The 24,508-nt window shown below is 43.4% G+C and overlaps 1 protein-coding gene across 2 annotated transcripts in view; it reads left to right on the plus strand.

Annotated features, from left to right (window-relative positions):
- The window catches only part of CCNI (cyclin I), a 63,032-nt gene that overhangs the window by 26,253 nt on the left and 12,271 nt on the right, over positions 1-24,508 (plus strand). For both annotated transcript variants that reach the window (XM_029599815.1, XM_029599807.1), the window contains exon 3: positions 23,544-23,678. In XM_029599815.1, coding sequence (XP_029455675.1) covers positions 23,544-23,678 — 135 coding nt within the window. The remainder of the gene's footprint in view (positions 1-23,543; positions 23,679-24,508) is intronic.

The raw sequence follows: 24,508 nt of genomic DNA on the forward strand, positions 1-24,508 counted from the left end.
CCTGATACAGAAACCTCCTCCTGTTCTGTGGGATCTGTCTGGTCCTCTCTCAATTGATGAAGCCTTTCAAACCATTGGAATCTGCTCTAAAGCTCTTGACTTGGAACGTGTTAGTGAACTCCAGGTTCTTGTCTTCTTCCCTCTGTATCTGCAGTCCTATCACAACAGGTAGGTTCTTCGAACCCACCCAAAGTTTATACCAAAAATAGTCTTGGCTTTCCATATTAATCAATCTGTTGTACTACCTACCTTTTTCCCAAGGCCCCTTGCGCATGAGGATGAAAAAACCGTCCATACTCTGGACTGCAAACAGGCCTTGGTATGTTTAGAAAAGGGGTACTCTGGCTCATCGTCAAGCTATCCAGCTTTTGTTCTCATACAACCTTAGCCGCCTTGGAATAGCAGTCACCAAATGAACTTTATCCAGTTGGATAGCCAATTGTATCTATCACCTCTGTGATCTAGCAAGACTTTAATTTGCAGACTGTAAACTGTGGCTCCCTCTGTTGATCATTCCAACAAGTACTCATAGAAAATATCTGCAAAGCTGCGACATGGTTTTCAGTCCACACATTCACATTCCCATCCCATTACTGTCTTGCTAACTTTTCAAAAACTGACAGTAGATTTGTACAGGCAGTTTGAGAAATCTGTTTTTGTTGTAGTCCACACTTCATGGTGTAGAGTATGGGTTGCTTACTCAGTAATCGCTCCGCTGCAACCCTCAGTTTGGGACTCCTGCTTATTAATGGAAAAATCAAATTTGCTTACTGTAAACCTTGTTTTCCGTAGACAGCAGGATGAAGGATGAATTAGTCTCAGAATACCTGCCCACCTCCCTGGCAGGTCTGGATTTACCAATTAGGCCTGTGCCTAGGGCAGCAGACCTGCTGAAGATTTGCTGCCCCTGGACTGAGCTGAATATCTCTCAGCCGAAAACAGCCCTCTGCTTCCTGCGCCTGCCCTCCCCCCCCCCCCCCCCCCCCCCCTCCCAGGCAGCCAGTAAGGAACAGGAGGGAAGGAGCAGAGTAAAGAAAAGCCATTCTGCTCCCTAATCCATTCCCTCCCCTCTTGTCATTTAGGCACAGGAGGGTGAGGGGGATGATCCTGGAGCAGACAGAAAAAAAGATTTTAAAAATGTTGTTGCGGTTATGAGGGATGTGTATCTGTTTGAGAGAGGGGATGGAGGGCAATGTTTGTATGTGTGAGAGAGAAGGACTTGGTGCTGTTTGTGTGTGTGTGTGTGTGTGTGTCTTATTGCCAGATTGTATGGGAGATTAGAGAGGGTATAGTAATGCAAGGGGGAGCAGGACTGGAGCACTGTAAGGTCACCTCCCTTCTAACCTTGCCTACTACAATTCTGATTTCCCCCCCCCCCCCCCCCCCCTTGATCTCAGATTATATCCTCAGCTCCTGAAACCTACTCCCCAATCCCCTGATCCCATAGTATCTCTCGCGCTCTCCTCCCCTTTTTTCAATCCCAGAACCTTCTTCCCGTTCCTTCCTGTTTCCCATCCCAGATTCCTGGTCCTCCATCTTCCATCGTCCCCATCTTCCATCCTCCTACCTCTGTTATTCTCTCCCCATCCCTTTTCCTCTTCCCTCTCCTCCTCCTCCTTATCCCCAAGATCTCCTTCCTGCACAGATACTTGAGATCTCTTTTCCTCACCCAGTTAAAATGAATTATATGCACATAAGCAAATTTGGAAAACTACTTTATTTTTTATAATATAAAAGATGGAAATGGTTGCTAATGTTCTTCAAAACGTTCTAACGTTTGTCACAGAATCTACCCTTGTACTGCCACAGGAAACTGTGAGGCTGTTCCTTAGATGGTCTGCTGCTTGATGTCAGATCTCACTGAATGGTGGTGGGGTTACGGGCGGGGGGAGGGAGGGTGACAGCACCATCAGTGCCTAGGAGTGACAAAAAACCCCCACATCTGTCACTGCTCCCTGTTGAATCAACTTCAAAGATAAATTTACCTCTGTAACTGACTGAGGTGGCTTATGAGGGCAGTGCCTGCGCAGGAACTCCCGGACATGCTTACTATTGCCCAAAGCTCTACAGTTTGGAGAGACAAGTTTTGTTTGGTGCCACCGCGTGATGTCACTCACATGTAATGGCTAATTTATTCTGCTATCTATAAAAAAAACACTGTTTATTGTAAGCAAACATGCTTTACCCTTGGCAGTAGAGCTTATAATGTGCAAGAATCTCAGATGTTTTGAAGACTGTACCTATACTGCTGCATTAAAAAAAAAAAAAAAATCCTCCAAATGTTCGGGGTTTTTTTTTCCCCCGCCCCGATCCTGTTGTACAGGATCTGTGACTGACTAGCTTATCTTGTTTATATCAGTCCCTACAGTGGAAAGAAAACCAAGAGAAATCTGTCTACAAAACAGAAACTATCCAGCCTAAAGCTGTAAACTCAGAGTCCTGAGCGTCTGATTTTTCCCTGTTAAAGTATAACTTTACTGTACCAGTACTGGATTAATGGATGGCTTAATTGTGAATTGTACTGTTCATTGTGACCTTTTGCAAACTAGGTTTGGAAAGTTCAGTTTGATCATAGTTCATCTGCTCAAAGTCTTTTCCTCATTGAATGATAGGCATATATGGACACAATAGAGATGCTGTTGAGTTCCATTTTACTGCTAAGATCTATTGTTCTGGTTAGGCACATTGACAGCCAGTAGGAAATACTGCTGCTTAAAGCTAACCTAAATTCAAAACTATTGCTTTTAGTTGACTTGAATTGAGGACATTTAGTGATAGGATTCATTCAAAACATGGAGTGCCTTAGGTATTCCCATCATATTAGTTCATTGAAGCAGAGGTTCTGCAGCTAGGCTTATCTGCTTGAATAGTTTTGCCCTTTCCTTAAAGAGGATGTCGTACTCTGAATTTATTATTATCTGGTGCTGTCTTTAATATGAAGGTTGGCAGCTGTGGTGCGACAGTTTTCTCTCTGCTTAGCTTTCCTCTTTTTCATCCTCCTTTCCAGATCTTGGCTATTGTTTAATATCATTGTCCCAGACTGCTCTCTGGTTTTCTCTCTTGTCTAATTTTCCAGTACTAGATTAGCTCATTTTCCACTAGAGCCTCAGAGTAGATGATCATCAAATCTCACTTGTTCTTTTGGCCAGGTCTTCTGCCAGGGCTCTTCCATGTTCTTTCATTTCATATATCCTTTTATTTGAGATCACTTTAACTCCACATTTCAAGTGCATTTGTTTACTTATAGTAACATAGTAATGACGACAGCAAGAGACAAAGTGATCCATCCAGTCTGCCCAGCAAACTTCTCATAGTAATATCTATCATGCCATGTAGGTCACCCCAGGTTTCTCTTAAGGGTAGCCCATGCAGTTACCCCAGTCCTTATGGTAAGGGCAGAAATACGTACAATCAAAAAAACAAGCAACTGTCAAACCCATAAAAAATTACTGCTAGCAACATTTTTTTACTGGGTGAGGAGCCTTTCAGAAAATTCCGGCAGTGCTGACTTGCTTTGCTTTTGGACTTGGCTATAGAAGCAGTCCTGTGTTTTGTTTCACCCCCCCCCCCCCCCCCTTATGTCTGCATATCGGTACCCCCAGACTGTAAAGGTTGGGGCCTCATGTTGGTTGCTGTCTGAATCCAGTTTCCCCCTCCTTTTTTCCTCTGCCATCAAAGCGGAGACTGATGTTGCATCAAAAGTATCAAGGCTTATTGCTTGAGGGTAGTAATCCCCATGCTTCTGATAAAGACTATAACTGTCACGCCGAGCAATTACCGCCATGCACTCTTTTTTTTTTTTTCTTCATTTCTGTCCTCTAGCCTTTAGGGATCTACAATGTTTATCTCATGCTCCTTTGAATTCTTTGACTGCTTTAGTCTTCTCTACCTCCTCAAGAAGGACATTCCAGGCATCCACCGTCTGTGAAGAAATATTTTCTGACATTTGTTCTGAGACATCCCCCCTGAAGTTTCATTTCATGACCCCTAGTTCTACTGTTTCCTTTCCAACAGTAGAACCACTGTATCCCACTCTTGAGAAGGCGTTTGCTCTCAGGAGCCTTTACTTTAGCTTTAAATTTAAATTCCTCCTAAGAAACTCTTTACAGTCCAGAAAGTCATAGTTTGCATTCCAAATTCTTCTTTTTAACTCTTAAGACATTTTTCATTTTCTGTGATCCAGCTACATAGATACTTATCTTTAATTTGTTCCAGTTTTGTTCCATCTGCAAATATTTCTGTAATGCTGTCATTCTATTGACTGTTTTATCATAATTATCATCCTCTTGATGTTTGAGCTCATTCTCTGATAAGCAAGATAAATTGACTACACCAGTGGATGATGATGTCTGAGAGCAGTGACATACAGTCTCCAAGAGAATTCTGGAAAATCTTGGCAAGTGATGAAGTGTCTCGGGTCTTTCTGGCTTCTAGAAAAGAATACACCAGAAATTTATGGGTTTAAATGGAAGAGGTTTGCTGTCTAGTGTGAAGACAAAGCCTTCAATCCCTTTTCTTCATCCATACAAAATACTTGAATATCTTTTACGTCATCCATTGTCTGTCCGTAAAACCAATACTGTTAAGATATACCTATGTGCAATTGGCACTTACCACTGGCATGTAGAAGGAAATTCTGTCTCTGTTCAGCCTTTCTTTGTCAAATTTTATGTAGGGCTTGCTTCAGTTGAATCCTGTCTTCAGACTACCTGCCATGTTAAGGGACCTCAATGTGAGTCTTATCCAGCAAATAAAAGCCCCATTTAAGGCTCTGAATTCTTGTGGGCTTAAGTGCCTGCCTGACCTGGAAGGTCATATTTTTGGTGATGGTCACTCCAGGTCCTAATAACTTATTTCATTTTTCATTTATTAAAATTTATTGCCTAACACTGATGGCCTAAATGATGTACAAAATAAAATATTCACAAATAATATGTAGCTAATACAAAACTTATCAAAAACATATTTATATCATAAACAAAATAATTCACCGCATAGATGCTTTTCGCAGGAAGACCAGTATCAATGTTCTCATCCAAAAGCCTGTTTTAACATGAAGCTTTTCAGAAGTAGTCAACTTCTTAATACAGTCAGACATTCTGAGTTCCATTGAGAAGGTATTCCAAAGAGTAGGCACTGCTACTGAAGGGGCAGTTTCTCTTGGAACTGTGAAGCAAGCAGCTGTGGCTGAGGGAACATCAAGTAGCCCCCATTGAGAGGATCTCAACTGTTGAAGGTTTATATAATTTTAGGAGTGCATTAGACCATAGACAAGAACCAAATTAATTAACTTAAATGTCATCATCCCAATTTTATACACAATTCGCTGCTGTAATGGTAACCAGTGCAAATCGCTGAGAACTGGGGTGATTATGTTCATACCATTTGATCCCAGTAATGAGCCATGTAGTAGAATTTAGCAAAAGCTGCACAAGATGCAACAAATTCAAAGGAAAGCCCAAATAAAGACCATTAACAATAATCAGAGCAAAAATAGATGCTTGAACAATAGTACGACAGTCACAATTATGTAACTTGTTTTAACCCTGAACGCACATGTAAGTTTAAAAAAAAAACCCAGATTTAATTGTGGCTTTGATTTGATGATGAAAGGAAAGTGAGGAGTCAATCCACACCCCCAAGCTTTTAATCGGGGAATTAATAAAAAAAAAATTCAAATCGTCAATCAAAATTGATTCCTGATGAAAAGTTGAATAAGGTCTCTGAATCAAAAATTCAGTGTTAGATATTCTGGTGTAACCATTGCTTGATTGGAGATGTTCCAAAGTACTATTCCATGATGGATGCAATCAAATAATGAATTGCAAATCAACGTACATTTTGTACCCATCACAAACACTGGCTAATAGTTTATTAATTGGGGATAAATAGATGTTGAACAAAACTGCCGATAAGGCAGAGCCCTGGGGAACACTGGGCTTCAAAAAAGACCATTATGATAGGTCATTCCCAAGTTTCACCTGTTGTGAATGATAGATATGCTGTAAACCAGTTCAGCACATTTCCTGAGATGCCACATTCTTGCAAGTGGTACCAGAGGGTAGCGTGATCAACGATATCAAAAGCTGAAGAAACGTCCAATGAGACAAGTAGAAATTGATGCCCACTATCGAAGCCCCTTCTAATAGTATCAACTAAGGACAATAAAAGGAGTTTGGCTTCAAGCATTCAATAAGTACCAAACCGAGGATTGAATATTTTTCTCCTCTATAAACTCTGTCAATATTTGGAGAACTGCACTCTCAATGATTTTAGAAACAAGACAGAGAGGAGATAGGCCTATAATTGATCAAGTCAGAAGGATTTAAACCAGGTTTCTTCAAATTGGTCTTACTACTGCTTTTTTCAGACTGTCAGGAAAACAACCTACTGAAGGGATTTATTGACGGTAGATGTCAATGATGGAGTGATGACATCTTTAGCAATCTTAAAAAGAACAGTGGAGCAATTGCTAGAAGGACAGAGAACATTGTTCATTGAAAATATTATCTTACCCACCTCCAACTGGGAGACAATGGGAAAAGGATGTCCAGAACAAACAAAATGGGGTAATAGTTCCATTACATCATAAAAGGACATCAGCAAAAAGAAGGCTGTTTTTCAATTTTCAGGGAAAAATATTTCAAAGCTTCTGCAGATGGCATATCGGCAGGAGATGATGAAACTTTTGAAGTACATGTGAGATTTTTGGTTAGTTGAAATAAAGCCTTGGGATTATATCCTATTTGTCTGATCTTTAAAGAATAAAAATTCTTTTTGGCCTCTAAAATTTTGATAGTCAGTTAAAAGGAGCCTAAAATTGGCTGCACCATTTGACGATGGAAACTTCTGCCAAGAACGTTCACTCTTTCTAAGAGTCTTCCTTAGAAGAATGAGAGCAGGGGTAAGCCAAGGCTGTGATTTCTTAATAGTACTAGTGAAATGTCTAAGGGTTGCAATAGAATCAAGTACCAAAGTAGTTGAGTCCACCCACCAAGAGATCAAGTTGTCTGTTATCAGGCATAGAAGAAGCTAAAGAAGATTGCATACTATCAATATGGCCTTGATGAACTTGAGATTGAAATAATCTAGAAGCATCGGGAGCATTAGGCCAAGCAACAGAAAATTGAATTAACAAAAATAATAGTGACCCTGCTGATGGGTAGAGGTATGAATTAACTGAGACCATCCAAATGAAGAAAGAATATCCAAGAATAGAGTATAATAGCTTAGTTGAGGAACAGAATTTAGTGGTAAATTAAAAGCTTCCAGTATGATCATATTATTTAAATTCGCTTTGACTGAAAGTAATTGTTCAAAGCATGGGGTTAGATTAGCCTGTAATAATTTCGGAGAACAATGTGTAAGACAAATGGAAAAATCAGTGGTATAAAGGACCAACGTTTCGTATGGTGAATTCCTGCTTATATTCTCAAATTTGGGATTCCAGCTTTCCTTAAATATGATCAACAAACCCCCTCATCTCCCCTTTTTTCTAGGTTGAGAAAAACAAGCATAATTGGTTGGACAAATTTCATTAAGGATGGTAGCATCCGAGGCAAGTAACCAGCTCTCAGTGATACAAAAACAAATCTGGCTGTTCCATTTGAATGAAATCAAAATATATCTGAAATTCTTTCTTAATAGCTTGAATATTAATCAGCATGATCTTAACATCAACAAAAACAGGCACATATAAGGTTTAACAGAAGGTGCCATGTTAATCAAAGAAGATGGTTGATGAGGCATATAGTGTTTGACACTTGTAAGATCACCATATCTACCCTGACCGGTAATTACTGGAATAGTGCAACTCACAGTTCTTGAAATTTCAGAATCCCCTGCCTTATCTGCACTTGTTGTGCACGCACCACAGGCATGCAGCGTCTCTGGTGTCGCTCACCTGCTCTTGACACCTCAATGAATATGACATCGGGGGGGGGGGGCATGGCCTCAGGCCGGTGCTGTCATTGGAGCCAGGGGTAGTGGGAACAGCAGGTCGCCTTCCTCGACTCTCAACGGGGCCAAGAGATGGGAAACAGCCCATTAGTCTAGAGAGAGGAGGAGAAACAGAAGCAGTAAGTCCCCTTCCTTATACTAAGGGTTTTTTTTTTTATCATAATGGATTGATGTTACTTGTGTTTCCTAAATTCCTGCCTAAGGTGGTGATAGTTCTACCATAACCAATCAATCTTCCTGCCAACATTTTTTCCCAGGCCACATGCTCACAGAGGTGAGAGAGCCCTGCATAGTTTAGATTGCTGGAGAGCTGTAGCTTTCTATCTGGAGTGGACTACGCTCATAGAAGTTCCACCTTATCTTTTAAATCGATAGATTTGGGATTGCTGTAGTCAAGCAATTTCTAGTCGTGGGGGAATTCTGCCCTACTGCGGAATGCAGAATTTGTGCAGAATTCTCCCTTCCTACAGATTTCCCCTCTCGCCTCGCAGAATTTAGGCCACAGTGCCGCGCTCAACGCTATCACAGCAAATAATGGTTCACCTGCCGGAAGAGGAAGGGCATGAACCCTGGAAGCATGTGGAGGCAGCACGGGTGAGAATTGTGCACGTGGAGGCAGCGCCTGAAGACTAGGCCAGGACCATACAATAAGTGAGTAAGGAGTACCTCCCTTGGAGGTATGAAAGCACTACGGGGGAGGGGTAGAGGCAGGCTACAGATCTCTGGAGATGACAGTTCTCAAAAGGAGAAGGGGAATAAATGGTGGTTGGGGAGAGGAGGTAAACACAGACAATAGCAGAAATCAAAGGAGGATTCATATTTTCATTGTTTCTAGGCCGGAGCAGGGTGGGGGTGGAGGCATGAGGGGGAGAGCAGATGAACAGGGACGGGCAGAGATCAAGGGGATTCATATTTCCATTTGTTCTGGGCCAGAGGTCTGCAGCCTTTGGCATGCGTACCATGGCACTGGACTGCTGAGGGGATTCTGACTTCCACTGCAGAGGTTGCGTTTAACCAAATATGAGACCCGCCCCACAGCAGCAGGAGATGTTTGGTTTAAGTGCAACTCCTGCTGCAGACGAGGCTTGGAGCTAGCTCTCTGATTCAGTAGCAGCAGCGGTCATTGTCTGCTCAGCTGTCCAGTGCCCTTCAGTAGCGGCGGAAGTCAGTCTAGTGCCGTGGCACACAAATCATAGGTTGTCGACCCATGGGTAGAACAAATGGAACTATGCATCTTCCTTTGACCTCTGCTTCTGTCCCTGTTTACCTCATCTCATCCCACCCCCACTGTGGCCACCAGGGGACCTCATCCCGCTGGGGGCTGAGCAAGAGGCCCATGCCCAGGTCCTAGGGTGTATGTGTGAGCCTGTGTTTTTGTTGTATTTTGACAAATGTGCAGAATTTAGAGAATGTATGTGCAGAATTTTTAAACTTTTCTTGAAGAATTTTCATTTTTATTTGCACAGAATTCCTCCTGGAGTAAATTTCTAATTGGAAGTAGATTGCATCTTTTTGTTTTGCCAAGGCAGGTCTGACTTTTGAAGGACATGTTAGAGCTATGGAAGCTTCAGGTGGCTCATCTAAAATCAACCCCATTGAGGAGATTCGAAAGGCTGTGACATGGAGTTCAGCTTTATATCTTATTACTGTTTAGACAGCGATTCCTGATGCGACAGTAGGTTTGGTCAGTCTGTCCTCCCAGGTGTCTCTTGAGGGCTAGAATACCTCCATCCACCCCTAGGGCCCATTTTTCTGTTTTGAGGTGATCTTCCACAAGATTGTCACCCCACCCTTTGGCGTCGTCGTCTTCTCCGCTTTTATGTTAGAGGACAATCCTTAGCTAGGGATTCTCACTTGTGTGGCTGACTCATCCTGATTATCCTCGGAGAAAGCAATGTTGGTTACCTATAAAGGGTGTTCTCGGAGCACAGCAGGATAACTGCCTCTATATTCCCGTCCTCTTCCCTTAACGATGGTGTTCTTTGCATTTTTAAATAAAATTGAGAGGGCTCCGCAGGGCAGCTTGTGCATGGGAATTTCTGTGCTAGCCTGGTAAATCTATTCCAGAATTCTCTGGGAGAACGTTTAGAGTCACCTATTTGTGGGACTGATTACCCTGTTCACAGAAGACACCTGATACAGGCAAGCACTTTTGCTTTCCTTGGACCTTTTACAGGTTACTCACCATCTCGTATATCGTTTCTTGGAAGGCTTTCTTCTTAGACGCTGCTAGTATTGTACTAATGGCATATCAGATGTGCATGCATTTTCTGCCATTGTTTCTGCCTTCCCTGTTCTTTCAGAGCTTTTGAGATTATAAATTCATGTATACATTGAATAAAAGTGGGTAGAGTATCCCTTCTTGTCTGTCTTTCTCCTTGTATTTCCCCATTATTTGTATATTCTGACTTTTAGCTGTTTCATTCCAGTACAAATTCGTGATTGATCTGATTTCATGTGTCAGTGTATCAGATCTACACATTATTTCTACCAGTTTGCTAAGGTTTACTCTATCAGGTGCCTTGGCATAGTCAATAAAGTAAAAAAATAGATCAGAATTCAGGACAGCTTATTGTCTTCAGCTAAGTGAAAGGCTTTGCCTAGCTAGACCAGGGATCAGACCCTTCCTGCATCTGCTAGTTTTCCTTATAGGGGTTCCCTTCTGATGGCGTTGTATGTTTGTGCTCTCCTCATCCGTGCGTGCAAAAGTCAGTCAGACAGGCCAATTGAATTTTTGAGTGTGAAAAGTCTCTTTATCCCTTTTGGTTTCTAACGTTGCCTTTATGTTGTGATTAATGTAATAGTGTTCCTATTTTTGTAATCTACCACTGTGCAAAAGTGCCAAAACTTTTCTATAACATTTTTAAAAGTGAATACTAAAATGGCATCATCTACAGGGTTATTAAAGACTACCATTCTGGGAAATACCAGCTGCCTGTCATAGTATCTTTGTCCGAGGGGTCAGGAACCAAGAAGCAAAAGATTGTTATGGCAGAAGTGGCGTTTAGTTCATTAGCTTTACCACACTAGAGCTTACATATACTGATCTGCTGTAGTAGGCCTGGCCTCTAGGTACACTTCATGCCATCCACAAATTCAGATGCTTAGTAGGTATTAAAATAGGAAAGCAAATGGCCGCAAACTTTCCATCATCAAACTGACACACTTTTTGAGGAATAGAAGACATAAGTGAGAACCTAGAGGCACATGTAGAAGGGAAGCAACAGAATTTGCAAAAACAAGAGAAAAATCTCCAAAGAGTTGGACTAGCAAACGAGAAAAAACAAACGAGCACAAACACAGCAAGAAATGGAAAGCTTTATTTCGGCAATCACATGTAGGCCTTTTGGTTTCTAACGTTGCCTTTATGTTGTGATTAATGTAATAGTGTCAGGGGGAGGGGCCACCCCCTGACACGGGGGAGGGGGTGGCCCAGCGACAGTGCTGTGCACTGCCATGCGTAGGATTCCCGGTTCAGTTTCCAGATCGGGCCTCCCGCACCCTGGGTTGGCTGGAGATACTGCAGAGGTCCTTAGAGGGAAGCGGAGGGCAGAGTCAAGGTCATTAAAGGCAATGCCTGATGTCTGGAGTTAGAGCCCAGGACTGTCACTGCAATGACCATTCTAGGGAACAGTGGGAGGGACGGCCTTTTAAAATAGGGGGGAAATCCCCAGGGAGTTGGTAATGAAGATTCGTGGTACCGGGACCCCAGCAGTTCCGACTGACCTGGGAGAAAGAAGGAACTACTGTTCGGGGTATTTTGGGCCCAGTCTTGCCACAAGAATTGCTAAAGAGATGAACTTCAACCTGAAGATCAGAGATTGATAACGGCAGCACAGGACAGCAAGATGGTTCACAACCAGCCAAAAAAAAAAATGGTAAAGTGTCACTACCAAGCAACTATTCTGTGCTACATATGGAAAGAGAGAGATCAAGAGACCAAGAAAATGTGGCAAAAAAGATGTAGAAACAGTCTCAATTGTTTTGGTACCACTGGCAGGATTTCTAACTCATAGAAAGCATATGTACCGACAATGATTCTTACTTACAGCCTTTTATATAATACAAGAAATGTGCTGAACAAGACGCATTCTCGCTAATGCTTCCCAGCATACAGAACAGTAGAACTTATAGTAAGGGCATCACTGTCTCTCAAGCCATCCATCTGGAGACAAAATTAAGCTCTGGAAAGGGATGGAAATTCTTCGTTTGCCATGTGGCAAAAAAAAAAACCAAAAACTTCGGACAAGTTTGAAAACCAGAAACATCGGCTCAGTATTTTCAGAGATCCAAGCCTTCATAAATCCTTATTTTCAGTGGAAAGCTGTTAGAATGCTGACCAGCGTAACCCTTCCAAAGCTTTGGGACAGAGCAAGAACGGCAGTGACAGACACGACACAGGGGAAACTAACTGAAGCAACTGGCAAAGGATGGCACAAGAAGGCCACTTCGAAAGTACACATACTCCCCACCCAAACCGTCCCTCCGTACACCTTCCTAAACTCACATGCACACCCTCCCTCCACTCCTCCAGCCCCCAAGAGACAGAAGATAGTGATGCAGGTTCTCCATTCATCCCTTCCCCACACACTCCCTCACCATCACATCCGCTACCTACTAATACAGTCCCTCCACAAACCTCTCCCTCCCACAAAATCCCCTATTAACCCAAAAAGACATACCAAACACTCTCTCCCCCAGATACACCCACTCCATGCCCCTCCCCCCACATTCACTAGCACACTCCTGTTACAGCTGAATGCTGGGAAAGCATTCCTGCAAGCCTTGCCTTTGCATGCTTTCCCTACTTGTTTTGCATTCCTCAATCATTTATGGAAGAAAATGCACATTTATTAAAGTGACGGCAGAGCACGATTGTGCATTATTCATAGCTTCCAATTTTAAATCCAGTTAAATTATCTTTTGTGATTTGATCAAAACATTTGGAGCTGAAGGCTGCTGCATCTTAGGCACTAGCTAGTAATGTAGTTTAGACGTTAGAAGGGGAAAAAAAACCATTACCAAGATGACATGCAAATTTCCAGTGACATTTTTCATAAGTAAATATTTAAAGCCTGATCTAATAACATTCCCTTAGTTACTTCATATTGAATTAAGAGACCCTTGAAAATGATTTTTATAATAACTAGGGCTTCTGATTTTAGTCGATAAACCCCAATAAACCACCCTGATGCAAAAAAAAAAAAGAAATGGATGTTTGTTAGAGAAAAACTGGAAAAGCACCACTTCCCCCAGTACTTTCTCACCCCTCCTTTGCCTACCCAGAATCCTCCGCTTTGTTTTTGTGCCTTTTCCATGCAAACAAGGCCTTAGCTGCACAAATATATGTATAGGGACCTTCATTTTTTTGTTTGTATTGTTTTTTTTATTTTTCTTGGGAATATATCAGGGTTTTTTACAACAAGAAGAAAAACAGGAGAAAATCAGTGAGGAAAAAAAAAAGACTCTTTTTGGGGTAAATATCTGAATTTATTTTGGTGGACAGAAGCCAGGACAGTAAAACAATATTAAGTAGATTCTCCCACTCAGCAGCATATCCATCTCTACCCCCATTCCTTGCCTAGCATGTCTCTTTCTTCTTGTCCCCACCAAGAATCACCCTCCACTGCACTAGCATTCACCTTACTGGTGATGGCTCCAGGCTTCTCCTCCCTCTGTCTTTGGTAGCTTACTCGCTGTGGCTCCTGTGCTCTGTAGCACGAAATTGCCTAATTCGGTATGGATCGGGAGAACCGAAAAATGAATGAATTTTTTCCGAAAATTTGGAAAAATTCATTTTTCGGGTTAGTGCACGCTAATGTGTCAGTTAGTGCGCACTAACCCAAAAATCGGGGCCCCTGAAAAAAAAAACCCCACGAACTGTGGGGGAAAAACGAAATTCCCGCAGGGGGAGCCCCAAAACGAAGCCTGACATGATAGCAAAACCCGAAGCACATCTCTAACAAACATTGATTTTTGGTACCCCCAAAGAACGCCTAATTAGCTGGAAAATAAACACTTTAAATTTACAATTTTATAAACTCTCAAGTCAGAAGCCCTAAATATATCACAGACTTGGAGGGCCATCAGTTGGCTGCTTGGGGTCCAGGGATTATGTCCCAGGGAGCGAGTCTTTTTAATGATGAAAAATACAGGCCACAGCTTGACTATCTGTCACTTTTGGCTCACCCTCTCACAGCTGACAGCAACAGGAACTGGAAGAGACATGCAGTAAGATTTATATAGAAAGAACATTTATGGCCCGGTCCATTTCTCACCATTTTTTATGGGCTGTCTCTGAATTTATGGGTGGTTGTCAACCCTGGCCATTGACCTGATTAAAAAGAACTTCCAGGCATACCTAGATACGTTGCCTGCACATATCCTTTACACCTTCTGAGCGCCAGAAGGAAGCTTTCTCTGGCACCAGCAGCAAAGGTGAGATTGCAATCATACCCAATATAATTCGGTTTGAGTTTCTGCCATGATATATGTGCAAAACAAACCCACTTGGAGAAATTGACTCAAAAGAAATCTGAGGCTGGCTTCTAGGCTTGGCTGGGAAACTGCAACTCCAGCAATTGGCAGCAAGTGCTGTATTTGAATCTTAATAAAATTCTTATGTGTGATCACACCACAGAGCATGGCAATAGAGGAGCAGTGATCCAGCATCATGAGGTTCCCAGGCACGAATGAGGAATGGCTGACTTGGGATGGGGTGGGACAGATGAGTGCTGGGCTAGGTTCATTGATGCCTTAAATAGTCTTCTCTAAAACTGTGAAACAAAATCTTTTTGAAAGTTTGGGCACCAGTCAAAGTTGTGAGGGTTTGGTTTTTTTTTTTTGGAATCATGGCATATATTTTCCTTGTAACTTTTTTTTTCTTGTTTTTACTTAATTTTGTACCTCTTGTCTACATTTCAGATTTATTTTTTAATTGTGATCTTTTATCTATTGTTTTTAAGCCTACTTTTTGAGCAGAAGGCTTATGAGACCATCGTGTGTGTGCATGCTGTAATAAAGTTTGTGTTTCCAATCCAAGTTGTATCAACTTTTCAGTACATGTCAGGTTCAAGGGGATCATGACAGGGTGTGTGGTGACTTTTTTTTTTTTTGTTAATGTATGTGAATGTGTCCTGGAAAATAGACTCCATTAGCTCTTCATGGAACTTCATGCTGGCTTTTCTTTGTTTTGATGTTTTTGCGGGAATTATTATTATTATTCTTTTTTTTTTTTGCTGTGCTTTTTATTATTTATTTTTTTCTTCCAGCTTGGCTGGCTGCAGTGCCTTCTGTGGGGTATGGGCTGGAACCAAGAAACAGTTTTTAGCCACTTGAGCAAGCTGGTCACCTGGGAATTTTCCACCCCTGATTTTACATTCATTTTTCTGTCTAAAATGACACATGCTCGCTCTCTCTTTTTTTTTTTTTTTTTTTGTAATGTCTAGAAACACATTTGCACAGAACCTCATCTCACTCTCTGTAATTTTCTTGCTCCATATTATAGCTTTGTGAATATTGCAGTTGCTTTTAGATATTTTCTGGGAAGTCGTAGGAATTAGGGTGGACTTTTCAGGGGCGTACGACTGTGGGCTTTAGTTTTCAAGCTTCTATCTCCTCTTTGTATTCAGGAAACGTGGGCTTGGTCAGTCAGACAGGATCTGTCTGGTTAAATCTCAAAGATCATTTCCTTAGCTGAAACTTTCAGAATTCTTTTCAAAGAGGAAATAGGAAACTGCTAGACTGCCTGCAGTCTGCATTCAGGCACCAGTAGCCGGGTGAGACGTCCAAGCTCTGGTACAGAGTGGCAGAGAATACAGCCCCATTGAGTTGTGCTGATGTGGTTCTTCGAGCTTTGCCTTCAGTGTCGTGACCTCCCCCCCCCGATGCTCCCTTAGTGCTATAACACACTACATTTTTTGTGTGCTGTGAATATTGGCGTGCTTCTAATTGAATGCCGCCATGACAGTGTCGCCTGTTCTCAATGGACCCGATTTTTTTCAAAAGGGTTTACATGTATAAACAAGCTTATGAAAATTGCCCTGAGGGTTGAGCATATAAAAGTACACGCAGATATGGCGCTGTGCGTACATTTCTGCGCACTAGAAAGAGGCGATGCGGTATGGGGGGGGGAGGGGAACCATTTTACAAGCTGACTTGCTTTTGCTTTTTGTGTGTGTGTGACTCCTGGGTGCTGCACACCCCCGCTAATTTTGAAAATGGGCTTAATGAGTTTAGCCCTCTGCAGACTGTTGAAAATAACCCTCTGTATGTATTTGTAGCTCCAGCCATGGTCCTAAGGGTTTTTTGGCACTTCAGGGGGCAAGGCTCAGCTAGTTCTTTTATATCCTAATGCTCTCAGATGCTGTGTAGTAATGGTCAATCCTGCTCCAAGAAGACATCTCTTCCTACGCACTCCTGTTGATCCGGTTTCCCCCTTTGAATCCGCTGTGGGAAAGAAGCTGCCTCTGGTCTCCTGATTTCTTTTCATGACTTAGTCGCATCCCCTTTCTCTTCTTTGGTGGGGCCTGGCAGTTTCCCTTCTCTTTCTTTTGGGCTTTCCAGCTCAGTCGGAACTCGGGGACTGGGATCCGATACCTATGAGCCTTCATTGACAACTCCCCGGGAATCTTTTCCGCCGTATTTTCTGTCCTGCCTGTATTCTTAGCCCAGCCGTCCCAGCCACCACTCTCGGCCACAGGCCTCACATCGGGGCTCCTTCAAGAACTCTGCAGTCCTGGGCCCTAAATCTGGCTACCAGGTGTCACCATTGCCTGCCAGTGCCCAGCACCATCCCTCGTCCTGTCCCCTGTCTTTATTTCCTAACAAAACCAAGGTTTCTTCAAGTGGCAAACTGTAAATAATTCCAGCTACAGCAAGAGATCAGGGGGTCCCCAAACTATGGCCTGCGAGTCATGGCAGCAGGAAGAGTGATGGCGCCTCTTGTCAAGTGAGGGGACCCTGGCACTAGATGAAGATTAAGTCTCTGGTTTTGGTCTGTGTTCACATTCCCTTATGTTTTTTTGTTTACCAATTTTGCTGAAGGAACCCCAAGACATGTTTCAGCTTCTTTGCCTCACATTTCCTATAGCTAAAACACTAGAACATCCCGTAGACCTGTATCTCAATTGCTGACATTACGTCTGTGTTCATGCCCATGCATGGTATGTGTGTTATGTGATTGTGTTAAGTCATTGTGTAAGCCATGCCATTATATGTCTGTTATGTTGTAAACAGAACGACGGTATATAAAATAACTAAATAAATATTGATTTCCAGTTGAATGACTACTCAGAAAGCTTTTCTACTGCATACAGAGTGAAAGGAGGGAGACAGTGCAAGCTTCCTGAAGCCTAACTGGCCAGTACTGTAAAATAGAAGTTTGTCTCAATAGTGAAGAAATATCTGCTGTGGATCCTGGAGACCGCTCGGCCTCCTGCCTGGGGCTGAGCCCTTTCGTTCCATTTTCTTTCTCTGAAAACCTGGGTTCCCTTGCTGTTTGAGGACCCAAGGCTTCTATTTCTTGCCTGGCTACCGGCTTGGGATCTGTGGCAGGCTCCTCCTGTTTCCCAGTATCTGCTTTTGGTTGCCAGCTAGCCGTTGGCATTGGTCCCCCCCCATCCCCCCCCCAAGCGTTGGCACTCCTTTCCCTTTCCCCTGTCACTAAGCAGGCCCACTGTGATAGCTGCCCCAGCTGACAGGACGCTGGCATATTGCATAATGTTTTCTGGGCCTCCCTGTTTGGGTATTCAAAAACAAAGAATTGTTCAACCCTGAAAGCCAGTGGATAATGCAGATCTGCAAACTGTCTACGTTTCTATTTTTTGGAGTTTTTTGTTTTTTTTTCATTTGACCCGACCAATTTCTTCTTCTCCTTTGTGCTTCCAGTTCAGTAAGAACCAAGGCTGGCATCTGGCACCGTGAGTCCTTCATTCACAAGTACCTGAGAATTCCCCCCCCCACTCCCTTTTTACATCTCTTCCCAGTCCTTGCAGCTGGCGCTCCCCCACAGTCATGGCTCCTAAATCCGATCATGAGACTCCCCCCTTCCAGGGATTGTGAGCGCTAATTCCATGGCATTGGAAGCATTGAGGTGGGAACTGAAGTCATATCTGCAGCATGACAGTACAAAGCACTGCCAGTAAGCCATCAAGCCGGCCCAGTGTTTCTATTCTTGCATATAAATATATATATTTTTTTAACACAGCCCTCCCCCTCGGACTTGGCCGTTCCCTCAGTGATCGGAGATTCCATCACCTCCCAGGGGACTTGATACTGTACAGTAAAGCACACCGTGAAGGAGTGCTCTTCCTCTTCCATGATCTCTTTGGCATGTACCAGAAAGGGAAAACGAATGCAAAGTCACTCGTGATGACCCCCCAAAAAGCCCACTTAGAACCCTTTCTAGGTATGTTTGAAAGAGGTGGCAGGTTTACTGCAGAAGAACTTACGAAATTGCCATACTGGGTCAGACCGAGGGTCCATCAAGCCCAGCATCCTGTTTCCAACAGTAGCCAATCCAGGCTACAAGAACCTGGCAATTACCCAAACATTAGATCCCATGCTACTGATGCCAGTAATAGTAGTGGCTGTTCCCTAAGCAACTGAACTACCACCTGCTTCTGGCTATGGCTAGAGTTCGGAGCACCAGAAAGATATTTAGGCCATTTGATTACAAGGTAGATGGCAAGAGAGGGGAAAAATGTGTAAAAAATGTCCCTTGTTTTGCATCTCTGTAAGCTTTTTTGAGGGGGGGGAGGGGATGGGGGCACAACTTTTAGACTCTGTGGATCCTTTTAAGCTGCAATCTATGCCCCAGTTTTTAAAGAGAAATTGCATGTGTACTCTTAACCTTGAAAACTTGCTGCAGTCGCAGGGTACGGTTTGCAGCAGCTTTTTGCATGGGGAGTTCTTTCATGGAAAAGAGCAGCCTAGAGCTGGAAACACAATCCCCGCAGAATGTGTCCGCGCAGGAACATGCGCACGTTCAGCCCTATTCCAGAAGGCCAAATTTATGCTGAGAAATCGCTATTTCACCTGCATAAGTGGCTTTGAAAACAGTCCTGCCTCTTTCTGGTCATTGTGTATTGCCCCTCCAGACGGGAACGGAAATGATAAAGGGGGCACCCTTATGAAGGAAATGACTGAGAGGGCATCTGATAATCAGGCGTGCTGAGGAGTACGGTTTTATAAGGAGTGGTTTTTCCCCTTTCAAATAGGACAAGGGGAAGCAAATTTAGAACAACTTTGAGAGCATTTTTTCAGCTTGTGTGCACTCCAGCTGCAGAATTTGTCTTCAGAGGATGTTTGCAAGACTAGTGGTGTGGCTGGATTTAAAACAGGTTTAGGCAAATTTCTGGCAGATAGATCCATTAATAACTATTAGCTAAGTAAACATGGGGCTTGCCATTCCCACTTCTTTGGAATGGCTCTCTGGGTACTTCCTAACGATCCGGATTAGCCACTGTCTGAGACAGGATGCTGGGCTCAGTGCACACCATTGATCTGACCAAGCCCGGCCACGTCTTCTGCTCCTTGCTCATGAACCCTCCACGTGTTCCTGGGCATTGTGTATGCACAGCAAGCTTCGGTTGAGAAACACCTTGGCATGGCTTTACCTTTTGTTTGCTAGTCTTGGTAATCTTGGTGTCAGCATTTCTTGAGTGGAATTTGGCAGACTACCTCTGGGTTCCTGCTTTGATTTGCATCTTCACTCTCCTGGATAAGTACTAACTCGACAGTTTCCCATCTGCTGCTGAAAGGCGAGGCAATCAGAATAAGTTGCACGAAGCGTTGCATGTTTGTGTGCCGACGGAGGAAAATGCTGCTGGGTTTGACAGAGAATGTCTACCTGTTTTACATGATTAGCAGAGCAACTGGAAGCTTAGTACAAGCTGTACAGTTCAGTAGGTGATACTGAATGAGAGAGGGACCTGTGTGCTGCCCATGGTTTTGGATTCCTGTGTAATCCTAGGGTGATCTGAGTGAGAGAAGAGACGTTTTCTGTTGCAAAAGTCATGAAATGCAACCAGGACTGTTCCTGAGTTCAGATCCCCTTGTCCAAATGACTCTGAGACTTGGAGCAAGCCAGTCCTGTTTTTTTTGACTCACTGTACTGAAAGTGTAGATAGGGTAATCACTGTTCCTTCTCCTCCTGGCACTGATGGTTTAGCTCTGCACTTTCTAACACTCCGAACTTAGGTCAGGATAGCAACATTTGTTTGTCAAAAGGGAGCCCCAGCTCAAACAGTCCTTCTCTTAAGAATGTCGAAACCTGGGAAGTCCGTCCGTCAAAGAGGCAGCAGGAAAAAGAATTATTTATGTTATTGAAAAATATGATCCATGGAAAAGGGGACCTGTACATTAAGGTGAGGAAGCAATAGGCAACTGGTACACAGAGGTCATGTAAGCATGATTGCAGACTGATCTTGAAAACAGAAAGCAAAGGCAGGGTAAAAGTGCAGCCAAACCTTTCCATGAAGAGCTTTTCTTATAATTGTCCTCTGGTTTATAAAGTCCTACATGCACACGCCCCACTGAGCCGTCTTTCAGGAGACTGCATAGAAACTTGGGCCAAGGGACCCAGGAGCAAGGTTTTAAGGCAGAGAAGTGATCTACTGCAACAAAAGCAAAGTAAAGCTATGAAGAAAGCAATGAGAGTCTTCAGCCCTCTGTGAAGGGCCATCAGATGACGGAGGGAATGCTTGGCCATCCATCTTTCCAGCTTAAACTCACACCAGACCTGGAGGAGAGAGGGCCAGGCAGCCCACACAGCAGGGCGCCATGTGCTCCTGCTCTCGCTGTTTGCATCGTGGACTTTGACTGTGAAGTAGAAATGCTGGAATTGCCCCCAGCTAGTGTAGGTCAGGAAGCGTGAGGAGTTTTAGATTCTGCGACCAGCAGAGCAGTGTGGTTCCCCTGCACACTCCGGGTTGCCCGTTCATGGGGGCAGAAACGGTGAGTTTGGCCTGCAGGAGAGGGGGAGGCCTGTCCTGCCCCCACTCTCCTCTCACTGCTGCTGTTTCAGTAAAGTAAGCCGGTCTCATGCAAGAAGGAAACAGTCATGGTGTCTTTGACGGGATCTAATGAACTGAGTACGCTGGGTATTTGAAGCTTGGAAATGTGATAGTGTGAGGAGAAAGGGACGAGACTCTGAAAAGCGTCAGCGGGCTGCTCTTTGTGTGTCTCCTTGGCTCCAGTTAGAATTGGGCCTCCCAGCTTAGGAAGGGGTTAAATAACACTTTTGCACTATTTGTTTGGTTGCTCCTTGTCTGTGTGCACCAGCAGCAGGGCCCTGTTTCAGGACCATGTTTTGTCTTCTGTTTATACAGCTTACATCAGGCCAAGGAGAATTTAAAAGAAAACCTCTGATTACATAATGTTTTGCATTAATCAGATCTGAGGTGTCGTCGTGGAGTTTTCTTTTAGGGAAAGCAGCCTATTTACAGTAGTGAAGGTAAGGAATTCTTTTTGTGTTGTAGAGTTTGGGATTTTTTTTTCCTGCCGAGACACTGCAGAAAGAGAGACCTGCCTGTGACCATAACAGCTAGGTTTCAAAAAAAAAAAAAAAAAAAAAAGTGTTGAGATGTGGCAATGATACTTCAAAGCAATTCTTCAAATATGATTTTTGTTTGTTTGGCCTGGTAGTTTTCTCATCCTCCTTTTGGACTTCTGTCTCTGTTGGGAAGGCACCCTGAGCCTGGGATTTCCCTCCGTTTTGTGTGCCCCTCCCCCCTGACAAACGTAGCTCAGCCATCACAGTGAGAACGCTCATCCAGGGACCACAAACTGCAGCTCCCATTAGCCGTGTGGGCCCCTCCCCACTTCCCCCAGGAACTGAGTGCTGCCTCCACAGGTTTCCTAGCTGGCTCGATTCTCGGCACGCCAGCATGCAGCTCTAGCATTGAACTACAGGACCAGCCCCTTAATGCAATTGTGGTTGGTTTGTTTTTTACAATTTTTTTTTTAAGTTCACTATAATCAGCTGGAATGATCTTCTGACTGCAGCAATAAAGTACAAGTCTGGAGAGAGCCTGTGATTTGGAAGTTCATGTCCTCTCCCACTTGTACTGTGTGACCCTTGGCCTTCTGTTTACTCAGTTGCATTATTCAGGTGTTAAGCGAGATCATTGTGCAGTTTTTTCCTCCCTTTGGACAGAACTTGGTATCACCATGTGTATGTTTCTGAGGGGAGTAGCAGTGGGGGGGGGGGGGGGTGCGTGTAGGAGGGGGGATAATGGTTTTGACACCACAGATTCCTCATGCTTCTTTGGGCTTCCAGCTCAGTCAGAACTAGCTTCTATTGAAAAATGGTGTCTTGAGCATTTCCTCTCTTCTTATAACCCACCTAGGACCCAGCCATTGCAGTTACTGGCTTTGGCCAAGGGCCCACAAACTGCAGCTCCCTCTGGAACAAGATATGCGTGCATGCTAAGGCCCACCAGTAGGTGTCGCCTTTGTGCAATGACTAAGATTCCATCCCTCCGCCTCTGCAGCAGCTCCAGCTAGCCCAGAGAGCAGAGGACCTGACCCAGGACTTGAGCTCTGGTCCTCCATGTGGCAGCACTTGGCACTGTCATCCCCTGAGGTAGCATTTGAAAGTTTTGTTGGGATCCTCTTTTTGGTGCAAGGTGCTATATTGGGAGTAGGCAACTCTGGTACACAAGTGCCACAAATCGATTTGGTTTATGGTTTTCCGGGTTTTTGTTTGTTTGTTTTTTGTTTTGGTTTTTTTTACAACTGAGAGTGAGAGACATAACAGTACTTAAATATTATGTACTTTACATTATTTTACATTGTTTTATTATGAATGCATTTTATTGTGTTTTATTTGTTTAACTTTTTAAGGAGCAATTGCATATTACCTGTTTATTTTTATTTGTTCTTTTATTTGCATTTTATGTTTGGAAACCGTTGTGATGGCCAGTCTGAACGTCGGTACATAAGAATTTTATAAATAAATAATGAATATGCATGAAATAGATTTTCATACAATGGAGGATGTGCATGCAGATCTCTGTCGTGTCTATTCATTGTAGTTAGCCTGAAACCTCAACCAGTGTTGCCCATTCCTAAGCTAAATAATTGCAAATTGTGATTTATATTGTTGCTGAATACCTGTGAGGGAGCGATCATGCATCCCCAACTTTTGAGCTAGCTTTGTTAAATATTGCTTCAAGATACATCATTTGAGTAGGAGAGATTTTATGGGATTAGAACCAGGGTTGTCAGTGGCCTGTGTGTGTTCCAGAGCTCTCTTTGCCTATGAAAGGGTGGCCCTGAGGTCCGGCAGGTCTAATGAGATTGTTGAAGTATAGAACTGTAAACCTGGAGTCTTACATTTTCAGGTTCCTTATCCTTTCCATCCACTCTGTTAAACCATCCTAGGCTTAGCTTCGGTTGGTAACTCTCTGAGGACAGGGCATTGTATCCATGTCTTTTGTACAGCAGTTCACTGGCAAATGTAAATGAGACGAGGATCCATTTTCTAAGTGAGAGTCTAGAAGTACAAGAACTGCACTTTTTGTCCAGTCTCGTCTCTCTCTGAGTTGCTCTGTCTTGTTTTGCCGTTCCTCACCATGTAGGATGCAGCTATCTCTCCAGCTCAGCGGGATGAAGTAATTCAATGGCTAGCCAAACTGAAGACCCAGTTCCATCTTTATCCAGAAACGCTTGCCCTGGCTATCAGTCTTTTGGACCGGTTTTTAGCCACAGTAAAGGTAAAGATTTCAAGATAATCCAGAATCAATTGTTGGCTGTCTTAATGAAACTTACTTTTTGTGACTGTATTACTTTTTCTTATTGGGTGAAGATCTTGCAAGGGTCAGTAATGTGGAATTTGAATCTTGTCCCTTAGTCCAGTTGGATAGGAGAAAATCAGTCAGAATTGATGCAGCAGTGTCCCGTTCCACCCTAATCGCTTGATGCGCAGCCTATGTGAAGGCAACCATTCAGTGAGTCAACCCAAGTGCTACATGGTAGTACTACGGGCAAAAGGGTTTCAGATGCAAATTAGTGGAATCTAGTGCTAGATACTGGAGAGAGAGAGAAAAAAGTAAAATCTTTTGGTCTTTTCTGCAGAAAGTCCTTCTCATCTGCTGCCTCCAGCCCTGCCTCTGAAGTTCTGTGTTTCATGTCTCTCACATGTACCCAGTATGTGAGGTTTCTGGTACATGCCGTATTGCTCTACCCACAGGAACAGGTTGACAGTTATACATGTGGAGACAACTGTCATAGTATGCCAGAGACTTCACATACCTGCATCTTTCATGGAGGACAAGCATGAAGGCAGTCCTCTCACATGGATGACGTCATCTGATGGAGCCTGACCCAGAACTTATGTCAGAGTTTCTAGAACTTTGATTGAGCTTCTCTGAGCATGCTCGGGCATGCATTATACCACCTACCATGCAGGGTCCTTTCAGGCTTTTCTTTTCTGCGGAACCCGGTGTTCATGGTTGAGTACAATCTCTTTCTGGCATTTGTTTGCTCTTTTTTTTTTTTTCTGGCTTTGAACACAGTCATGATTGTGCAGTTGACACGGGATCCT

The sequence above is a fragment of the Rhinatrema bivittatum genome, chromosome 1 (assembly GCF_901001135.1).
Source record: "Rhinatrema bivittatum chromosome 1, aRhiBiv1.1, whole genome shotgun sequence".
Taxonomy (NCBI): domain Eukaryota; kingdom Metazoa; phylum Chordata; class Amphibia; order Gymnophiona; family Rhinatrematidae; genus Rhinatrema; species Rhinatrema bivittatum.